This window comes from Fukomys damarensis, unplaced genomic scaffold (assembly GCF_012274545.1).
Source record: "Fukomys damarensis isolate Sample0158 unplaced genomic scaffold, DMR_v1.0_HiC HiC_scaffold_37, whole genome shotgun sequence".
NCBI classification, from domain to species: Eukaryota; Metazoa; Chordata; class Mammalia; order Rodentia; family Bathyergidae; genus Fukomys; species Fukomys damarensis.
This window is the reverse complement of record NW_022900949.1, coordinates 44,693,848-44,705,167: the sequence shown is the minus strand read 5'-3', so window position 1 is coordinate 44,705,167 and position 11,320 is coordinate 44,693,848. Positions and strand designations below refer to the sequence as shown.

The following is an 11,320-nucleotide window of genomic DNA, read 5'->3' as shown; positions in this document are numbered from 1 at the left end:
TTTTCTATAAAATGGAATATTACTCAGCCATAAAGAGCGAGAGAATAGATTCATTCATAGGAAAATGGATACATATTGAAGATATACTCCTAAGTGAAATAAATAAGTCACACATGTGTAAATACCGAATAGTTTCCCTGGTGTGAATATTCTGCAACAATGCATAAGATTCTAATAAGGTTGCTGACATTTAGAAATTTGAAGAAAGGAGCTAAAGGTGTAGGGAAGGTGTGATACGTAGGGGAAGAACAAAAAGGGAAAAGAAAAAAATGTGAGAGAATGAAAAGATGAAAATAAAGTGTTTGTAGATGGGGAGGGGAGAAGGGGGTGAAGGGAGGGCAGAGGTAAGGGGAAAAAATGAGAATCAAGACTTGCCATGTAAAGGTACATGATCCCAACAATGAATGTAACTGTACTGTATCCCTAAAATGTACCAATAAACTCAATAAAATTTAAAAAAAAGAAAAAGCTTTTTACTATGCAACAGATATTTTATTTTTGTTTTTTTGTGTGGTGCGGAGGGTTGAACCCTGAGCCTGGCACATGCTAGGCAACTGCTGTACCACTGAGCTACATCCTCAGACCTTTTTATTTTATTTTGAGACAGAGTTTCACTAGGTTTCCCAGGCTGGACTTGAATTTTTTTTTCTATGTAACTGTACTGTATCCCTAAAATGTACCAATAAACTCAATAAAATTTAAAAAAAAGAAAAAGCTTTTTACTATGCAACAGATATTTTATTTTTGTTTGTTTTTGTGGTGCGGAGGGTTGAACCCTGAGCCTGGCACATGCTAGGCAACTGCTGTACCACTGAGCTACATCCTCAGACCTTTTTATTTTATTTTGAGACAGAGTTTCACTAGGTTTCCCAGGCTGGACTTGAACTTTTTTTTTTCATTCATTAATTTTACTGGTTGGAGACTGGATAAAGAAAATGTGTGGGTTTTTTAATATATTTAAAATGGAGTACTAGTCAGTCATAAAGAATGAGAAACTAGAGACATTTATTGCTAAATGGATCCACATTGAGGCCATACTCTTAAACGAAATAAACAGGACACACATGCAAATACTGAATAGTTTCTCTGGTGTGAGAAAATAAAAGTGTAAATAAGGATCAAAATGTATAATAGACAATGTGAAATATGAAAAAAAGGTCAAAAGGAAGGGAAGGGGAAGTGGCAGGGTGGGGAAAAGGAAGGAAGGGAAAGGAATAATTATGAGAAATGGACTTGAATTTTTGATCCTCCTTGCCTCAGCCACTTGAGTAGCTGAGATTACAGATGTACACCACCCTACCCAGCACAACAGACCTTTACTAAGATTTCCAAGAGAAAAAAGGAGTCTTACCTCACAGTACTCTGTGATAATACAGAAATTATCTTGCTCCACAAAGCTTGCATAGAACTTGACAATGGCTGGATGGTCCAGCTTGGATAGGAGCTGTGCTTCCCAGTTGGCCTGTACGGTTTCATTTGGATTTAGTCCTCCAACAGAGATTTCCTTCAGTACCTTTCTGCAGCCAAAAGATTTTAAATATATTCAGAGTTGAAAACCACATTTAATTCACATGAAGCAAGTGATACAGAGCCACCAAATTAATAAACAGGATGTGATCTACTCATACTGTCTGTATCTGCTCTTTGGCCCTGGGCTGCTCTCTTGTCCTATTCAGGGGTGTGGACTCCTCAAGGTCTTTTGGTTCCTTACATGTGCATTCTACAGTTTTGTAGCAAGCAGACATGAAGTTAACTGAGCAAGACTGCTGCAGTGGCTCATCTTCTTTCTCAATAAATGTGCTCTCTCTCATGATGTCTGGTTGTTTTTCTCTGTATATTCTATTTCTGTCCTGTTTTCCTCTTTTTATCTCCGATTTTCTATTTCTTTTTTTTTTTTGTACAGGGATCAAACTCAGGACCTTGCACTTGTGAGGCAGGCACAGGAGCCACTGAGCCAAATCCCCAGCCCCTGATTTTCTATTTCTTTGTCTTCTGTCCTCTGTCTCCTGTCTCCTGTCTCACCTCTCCTCTCCTCTCCTCTCCTCTCTTCTCTCCCCTCCCCATCTCCCATCCCCTCCCCTCCCGTCCCGTCCCCTCCCCTTCCCTCTTCTTTCTTCTCTCTCTGCTCTCTCTCTGCAAACACACACACATATAAAATCTCTATATATACATACATGTTTATAAAATCTGAAACTGTCTCTTTATGTCTTACTTTCCTTTTGCGTAACATCTCTCTCTTTGTCTCTGTCTCTCTCTTTGCCTCTTTATGTCTGACTTCATGTGTATAAATGGGCACACACATGTGCGCACGCGCACACACACACACACACACACACACACATTCTCTCACTCTCTCAGTCCTAAAATTTTCCAAATCTGTTGATCTAATATTAGTAGGAACAATACCTATTTTCTTCTTCTAACTGTCATTGCAATATCATGTGTTATTACTAGCAGTATTTAAGAAAAAGAAATTTTAACTGAAAACATTGATAGATTTAGGATCTCTATCATCTATAAACAGAAGTTAATTAAATCTCCAAATTGTTAATTTAAAAATTGTGAGAGCTCAGTGAGGAGTAGAGCAAAACATTATCACTTTCCATCTAAGAAAAAATATAGTCTGATGAACAAACCAATTACAGTTCCACAGTGTAAACTAGATTGCTGGGGGAAAGCACTTTAGAACACCAATTATGTGTGCAGACAGATTCTGCTGATTATAAGTGAGCTTTGGTTTTTCATTAAGGCAAGTTCTGCAAGTCCTGTGCTAGAAAACATTTTGCAAAAACATGTTCTTTAAGAGTTACTATCTATGCATATTAATTAAGATGTATTTATAGTAAGAACATTCTTAATTAAAGGTCTGTTAACCTACTCTCGGACTAGCCATTGTTCTCCCAGTCTCATCTAACAGACACTCACACCCGCCTTTCCCATAGGAAATACCCATGGCAGGTAGGCTCTCAGCGTGCCTAACAACTTTTGCCCTTCCAACTGAGATGTGTGCTTACCAAAATCACTGGGTTTATACTGTGCTAGTTGTGCTCATGATTGTAAATGTATGACTTACTTATAATATAAACTGATGAAGGATAAGCATCAGTTATTCTTGGTTGGAAAATAAAGTCAAGGGCTTACCAAAAAACAATCATGACAACCTGCAAAAATAATTGTCAAGTAATTTACTAAACAGTTCTAAAACGTTGGCTAAACATATAAAAATCTAGTATTCTGAATTCATATTGCTAAATTCTCATTCTATACTATCAAAGATAAATCAGGAAATGTAATCAATATATTACAGGTGTGGTTTATTGAAAAAGATGTAGGGAACTTTAACCAGAGGACAGTACATGATGGCTATATATTTAAAATATTGGAGAAAATGCATAATGATATATTTTAAGTTGATGTTTTATGTCATTTCATTTTAAAATTGTTTTCTCTTCTCCAAATCAAACACCAGCACCAAATGCATTGGAGGAGAGCTCCTACCATTCTTAGAAACATGATCATATTGTAAATTTTTCATTAATTCAGATGAGCCTTTTCTTCTAGCTGTCCTACTATGGAAAAATAGTAATTTCCTCAAATAAGACCATAGGTAGAATTTACTTCTTGTGCCAGATACACTGTTAGTTTCTCCCCCACCCCATTTATTAATGACAATACATGATGAAAAGAAGAGAAGAAAAAAGGAAGAAAAGTAAAAAAAAAAAAGTGAAATAAATAAGTCATACATGTGTAAATACCGAATAGTTTCTCTGTTGTGAATAAACTATAATAGTACATAAGATCCTAATGAGATAACTGACATTATGAAATGAGAAGAAAAGGGCTAAAGGTGTAGGGAAAGTGGGAAGGGTAGGGGAAAGGTAATAAGGGAAAAAAATAGGAGAAAATGAAGAAATGGAAATAGAATGTTTGTAAATGGGGAGGGGAGGAGGGGGTGAAGGGAGGGCAGGGACAAGGGGAAAAAATGAGAACCAAGACCTGTCATGTAAAGGTACAAGATCCCAATAATGAATGTAACTGTACTGTATACCTAAAATGTACCAATAAACTCAATGAAGAAGAAAAAAAGAAAGGAAGGAAGGAAAAGGAATTCAGGAAAATTCTAAGTTAGAAAATCTGTCCTAGAAATCAAGATTATAAGTAGGAGAACTGATCTACTGTTGGGTGAGTAATGGCTTTTTTCCCTGACCAATAAAAACTGTGTTATGTTTCCATGCTCAAAAACAAAATTTAAGAAAACTTTATATTCCAATGTAACCATTATTGAGAAATAGTTTTCCTAAAATTTGAGTTTTTTAATATCTTATTCAACTTAAGTGTCCTACCTTGTCTTTCCATTCTGAATTCATCGCATCCCTAAAAGCCAACCCCTGGCTGCTTCCACAGTCAGCAAGTCACTTGTGGTAGAAAAAGTGGCTCTGAAATCAGAGACTCACAATCTGTGGGATCCATGCTGTCACTTACAGGAGTCTTTATCTAGGACTGCAATTTAGGAAATTGAAACATTTGGTTCCCTTCCCCCAGCAGGTACATTCATATCGGTTTTGTTAGGTATTGAAAATTCCTGCTAGGTCCCTATTTGATAATGAAGTAGAGAGACACATGATTGGTAAATAGTCCATAGAAAGACTAAAGAATTTGGTTAAAATGACCTGTTACTAAGAATGGAACCTCAGATTGTTAATATACCTAAAGGAATCTGAAGTGACATATGAAGCTATGCTTTTCTGTAACTTCTGAAGATTACAAAGCAGCAGGCGACACTTAATGACATCTTCACAGTGCTTTCTCAGTAATTTACTGGGCTCCAGCTAGCACGCAGTTGTAAAAGTCACAGTGGTTAAGCATGACAATATAAAGCTTTACACAAACTTGCAATATTCTCTTGCTGTGAAGGAACAAATGCTATAAAAAGCTTTAGAATACATATTTCCCTTGCAAACACCAACTACTGTGCAATAGAGCATGAGATTTTACATACACTGTGGTTACCTGAGCCTTGCCTGGCAACCTGATGATAAAGCATAAATTGTCATTTGCCACAGCTTAGCAGATGAAGGAAGGGCTACTAAGACAGGTGATATCTGTTGTAATCATCTCTAGCTGGTGCAGATACTTTCCCTTCCTTGCCTAAATTGTGTCACTGAATGACAGAAGAAAGTCTCACTGCCCATAACTTACTATGAGATCTGTATCACCCAAAGACAACATGGGATCTTGTCACTTACTCAGTGACTCTCAGCCTGCCATCCCTCCTAAATAACATGACATATATTTACTCTATCAGAGCCTCAACTGCTTGGGAGAAACTTTATGACAGCAGCAGGACAGGCATCTCGGGAGACATGCATTTTGCAGACCTCCTGTTCTCCTCCCAAGTGGCACACTTCTTTCTTTCTAGAACCAGAATTAAAGTGACAAAGTCAGTCAATGGCTTTGAAATGTTGGACAACCACAGCTAATGTCGTTCTCTTGAAACTAGATCACCTTTTGCAGAGAGATTAACTATGGGTTATTTTCTCCAAAACTTATATGTATCCTTTCATATTTCTCCCCAAACATCAGCAGACACTGCTTTGGGGAAAAGAGAATAACTACAGAAAATGTAAGTCAAATCTCTGGCTTCTGAGTTTTCAAAGGAGAGGGGAAAAAAAAAGAATCTGGGGGAACGCTTAACCAGGAGATGAGTGCCCATCCTACCCCCAAGTGAGAAAGACATTCTACAGACTAGGAGAAGGCACAGGGGCCAGAAGGCAAGTACAAAATTTAGGCCTTGAAAGTAGTTGATGTGCCACAGGCCAAGTCCAGAAAGAGTCTAGGAAGGTAACTCCAAAACCAGCAGAAAGGCATCAGAGCAGAAGACCTATATTCTTTCTCCAAAGTAGGGCAGAGAAAGTACAGGGCCCTACAGTTTCTGGTGTTCAGCAAGGGGCAGAAGCTACAGAAAGATCTTCAAGAGGCACACAAGAAGAGGAGCCTCAGAGAGCTCTAGAAATCTAGTATCTCATGGGAGCCTCACTGGAATCATGGAGAGGGGTACAATATCATGTGCAGCCATCTCAGCATGATGCTTCTCTACAAAGTTCTGGCACTCATTCCATTTTTCCATAATGGATTTTATCACAGCACTGCTAACCTTCTCCCTGTCTTCCTCTTCCTCAACGAAATGCTCAACAAGTGCCTCCTGCTGCTCATTCTGGAGTTCAAGTTTTTCCATCATCAGCTGCTCCTTGTGGTCCTCAACAAGCTCCTTTATCTGCCCCATCGATGTCCAGACCCTACTCCTGCCCATGGACATAATCTCCTCCACTACCTGTGCATCAGACAGGTAGTCAAGTTTAGTTACATGTTCTGGCCAGTTTCCTCCAGGATGAGTTTAAGATATGGTACATGACATCTTCCCAGACTTTGTCAGTGAGGCTATTTCAGTGGGAGACACTAAAGTGTTTCTTCCAGAACTCTTCCTAGGTCAAGGACAGCTCTTCAGTGACATTAAAACACCTGGTGAAGAGTGATTTTTGCATACATCTTCTTACATTGCAGATCACTTACCGGTCCATGGGCAGCAGAAGAGGTGTCATGTTGGGGGGAGGAATTTTCCTTTATGAAGTCATACTGAGTATCCATATCATCCACCAAAGCTGGAGTATGTGTCAGGGCACTGCTCATAAGAAGAAGGCACCTTTCAAGCAGTAGGCTGTCAATAAGATATTTTGTAATGGTGGGTGTGAACACTTCAGGCAGCCATTGCATGAATAAGTGCCTTGTGATCCAAGCTTTTGCATTGGCCCACCACGTGACAGGAAATCTGGCCTTGTTCACATTCTGTTCCTTGAATGTATGAGGGGTGTCAGAATGGTACGCCAGTAATGACTAAATCTTCAGACTGGCACTTGCATTCACACACAGCAAAAGGATCATCTGTTCTTCATGGGCTTGTACCCTGGCAGTGCCTTTTCTTAATTGCATGATATAGATTGTTTGATATCATCTTGCAGAAGAGCCCTGTTTCATCACAGTTGAACACTTGTTCAGCAATGTATCTTTTTGCCTTCATGAATTTTCTTGTAGCCTTCTACAGTGGCCTTGTTAGAAATGGAAGTATCACTGTGTCTTATCAAACTGTGGATACTACTTCTTTTGCAGAATTTATCAAACCACCCTCTACTGGCTTTAAATTAATCACCTATTACACTTGTGGAGAGGTTTTCTTGCAGTAAATCACTGAGCAATTTCCTGACTTTTTCACAGAGCATAGCTTCATTATTGCTATCACCTGCCATGCCAGCTGTTTCTCATTCAATCACATTAACAAAAGTTTTTCCACCTCTTACAGCACTGGTGTCCTCCACTTGGCTAACATCATTACTACATTTGCCACAACAGTTCCTTTCATGGCATCTTTATTCTTCAAAATAGTTGAGAATGTTGACTTCACAATCTTGTACTCCAAGACCAGATTAGTCACATGAATACCATGCTCTTGCTTTTCTCCACTTTCCTTCTTCAACTCAATAGTTATTTTCTTCAAAACCTTCATCTTACCATTCTTGCTCTGCACTTCGTTACCTTCATTACTGCTCTGCACATTCTTGTCAACTTCATTACTGCTCTGCACTTTCTTTTTACCACTGTGCTTGCTCTATACTTGCTTTGGAGCCATGTCGTATTGAATAATATTGTACAGTACTGTATGTTCTAAAAACCACAGAAAAACCCCTCACAGCAAGTGCACACAGGACTGTCTGTGAACACAATCTCAACTACAGGAAGGCCCAGCCACGTGTCAGAATGGGGAAGACAGCTGCAGTTATTTTGGTTGCCTAATGCAGAGTTCACAAACAGAGGCAAATTTTTGCGAAATGCTTATATTCAAGAACCAAATGTTCATGAGCAGAAGGATTTGTGAACCAAGGTATTATTACTATATGTGTAGAGTTTTAAGACAGATTTTATTTGTTCCATCTGGAAAGACAGCAAATGATTTTATCTGCCATTCTTTTTTAAAATTAATTTTATTGGTACATTTTAGGTATACAATATTATGACAATCATCACAGGAAATTTGAAACTCTTTGTAATCTATCTTGGTTCTTTTTTTTTCCCCATTCCACTGCCCTTCCTTCAAACACTCTACCCCTCCCATCCACAAAAACTTTGCTTCCATTTTTTCATTTTCTCATATGAAATCCATTCCCTTTCCTTTCCCCTACCCCTCCTATTTCAGTTGTCCTTTGTCCCCTTTCTTCATATTTCATATTATCTATTATACTTTTTAGTCCTTATTTACACCTTCAGTTTCTCAAACCAGAAAAACTTCTGCATTTACACTTGTGTCCTATGTATTTCACTTAACAGTATCACCTCAATATGCATCCATTTTCCTATGTCTCTAATTTGTCATTCTTTATGACTTAGTACAACATTTTATTAAAAAAACACATTTTCTTTTTTTTCTCATTGAGTTTATTGGTACATTTTAAGTATACAGTACAATTACATTCATCATTGGGATCTTGTACCTTTACATGACAAGTCTCGGTTCTCATTTTTTCCTCTTACCCCTTCCCTCCCTTCATCCCCTCCTCCCTTCCCTATTTACAGATACTTTATTTCCATTTTTTTCATTTTCTCATATTTTTCCTCATTTCCTTTCCCCTACCCTTCCCACTTCCCCTAAACCTTTAGCCCTTTTCTTCCTATTTCATATTGTCAATTATACCATTAGGATCTTATGTACAATTATAGTTTTTCATACCAGCGAAACTATTTGGTATTTACACATGTGACTTATTTATTTCACTTAAGAGTATATCTTCAATATGCAAAAAAACGCACACACATTTTCTTTATCAAGTCTCCAGTTAATGGGGAATTGGGCTGCTTCCAAGTTTTAGCTATTACAAACTGTGCCACTATAAACATGGGTGCACATATATCACTGTGCTATGATTCTTTTAATTCTTTTGGGAAGATACCCAGCAGGGAAATAGCTGGGTCAAATGGGACTTCCAATCCTCGTTCTCAGAGGTATCTCCATACTTATTTCCACAATGGTTGCACCAATCTACACTTCCACCAGCAGTGTAGAAGGGTTCTTTTTTCCCTATATACCCACCAGCATTTGTTATTGGTTGATTTCATGATAGTAGCCATTCTTTTTGGTGTGTGGTGGAATCTCAGCATTGTTTTCATTTGCATCTCTCAAATGCCCAGTGACGTTGAACATATTTTCATTTGTTTATTGCTATTTCTACTTCTTTGAGAAATACCTGTTCATTTCAAATGCCCATTTTTTGATTGGATCTTTAAATTTGGGAGGTCTGATTTTTAAAATTTCTGTATATAATCTAGATAGTAGACCTCTGTCTGAGGAACAGCTGGTGAAAATTTTTTCCCACATTATGGGTTGTCTCTTCACACTGTTGGTGATTTCTCTTGCTGTACAGAAGCTTTTTAATAAGAAGAGATCCCACTCATTCATTGTTTGTGCTAGTTCACAGGCAACTGAGATTTTGTTCATAAAATCTTCTATACAAATGTCTTCAAGAGTTTTACCTAACCTCTCTTCTAGCCAGTTTAGTGTTTCTGTCTTAATATTTAGATCTTTAATCCACTTTGATTTTATTTTAGTGCATGGTGAGAAATATAGGTCTAGTTTTAATCTTTGGCAAATTGAAACCCAGTTTTTCCAGCACTGTTTATTAAAGAGGCTATCATTCTTCCACTGAGGGTGTTTGGCTCCTTTGTTGAAGATGTAATACCTGAGTGTGTCTGGAGTTGTTTCTGCATCTTCTAATCTGTTCCACTGGTCCTCAGGTCTGTTTCTTTGCCAATACCATGCTCTTTTTATCACAGTGGCTTTGTAGTACAGTTTCAACTTGGGAACTGTGATACCTGCTACCTTGCCTTTATTGCCTAGAATTTCCTTTGCTGTTCTATTCTCTTCTTGTTCCAAATTAATTTTTGGATTGTTTTCTCAAGGTCTGTGAAGTTTGCTGCTGGAATTTCAATTGAAATTGCATTGAATCCATATAGCAGTTTTGGAAGTATGGCCATTTCCACTATGTTGGTTCTTCCTACCCAGGAGCAAGAGATGTCTTTCCCTTTTTCTGATATCTTTGACCTCTTTTTAGAGTGCTATAGTTTTCAGAGTAGAGGTCTTTGACTTCTTTCATTAGGTTGATTCCTAGGTATTTCATATTTTTGAATGCTATTGTAAAGGGAGTTGTTTCTCCAGTTCCTTTTTCAGTAAGTCTGTTGTTCCTGTAAAGGAAAGCTATTGAGTTTTCATTATCTTGTATCCAGATACTTATTGAATTTCATTATTAAGCCTAGAAGACTTTTGGTGGAATTATTGGGGTCTTCTATATAGAGTATCATGTCATCTGCAAATAATGACAATTTAATTTCATTGTTTTCTATCTTTATTTCTTTATCTTAATTACTACGGCTAATGTTTCCAAAACTATATTGAACAGGAGTGATAGTGGACATTCTTATCTTGTTCTTGATTTTAGTGTGAAGGAGTTCAGTTTTTCACTATTTAGTATGATATTGGATGTTGAATTTTCATGGGTGACTTTTATCAAGTTGAGATAGAGACTTGTCTATTCCAATTTTTGTAGTTTTTATCATGGATGCATGTTAGATTTTGTCAAATGCTTTTTCTGCATCAATTGAGATGATCATGTGGTTTTTGTCTTGGTTCTATTAATATAGCATACTACATTTATTTATTTGCATATGTTGAACCATTCCTGCATCCCTGGAATTAATCCCACTTGGTCAAGGTGTATGGTCTTCTTGATGATCTTCTGCATTCTATTTGACAGTGTTTTATTAAGGATTTTTACATCTATGTTCATTAGTGAGATTGGCCTATAGTACTCTTTTTTGGTTGGGTCTTTCTCTGCTTTAGGGATCAAGGTGATGGTTCCAGGAATGAATCTGGGAGTACTGTTTCTCTTTCAATTTCATTGAAGAGTTTAAACAGTAGTGGCAATAGTTCCTCTCTAAATGTCTTGTAAACTTCAGCAGTGAATGCACAAGGACCCAGACTTTTATTAGTTGATAAGTTTTTTATTATGTTTTCAATTTCATTGATTGATATTGGGTTGTTTAGAATTTTTAGGTCATCTTCATTCAACTTTGTTAATTCATACATATCTAGAAATGTTCCCATTTCTCTTGTGTTTTCCATTTTATTGATGTATAGGTTTTTGAGTTAGGTATAGATGATCCTCTGGATTTCTTCTGGATCCATTGTAATCTCACCCTTTTCATTCCTAATTGCATGGAC

At 37.5% G+C, this 11,320-nt stretch overlaps 1 protein-coding gene across 4 annotated transcripts in view; it reads right to left on the bottom strand.

Annotated features, from left to right (window-relative positions):
• Nek11 (NIMA related kinase 11) overlaps positions 1–11,320 on the bottom strand; it is a 267,941-nt gene that overhangs the window by 215,634 nt on the left and 40,987 nt on the right. For 3 of the 4 annotated variants that reach the window (XM_010625448.2, XM_010625451.2, XM_010625449.2), the window contains exon 3: positions 1,352–1,517. In XM_010625448.2, the coding sequence (XP_010623750.1) occupies positions 1,352–1,517 (166 nt within the window). Of the gene's footprint in view, positions 1–1,351; positions 1,518–6,570; positions 6,606–11,320 lie in introns of those variants that run through there. The other variant, XM_010625450.2, reaches the window with a different exon arrangement.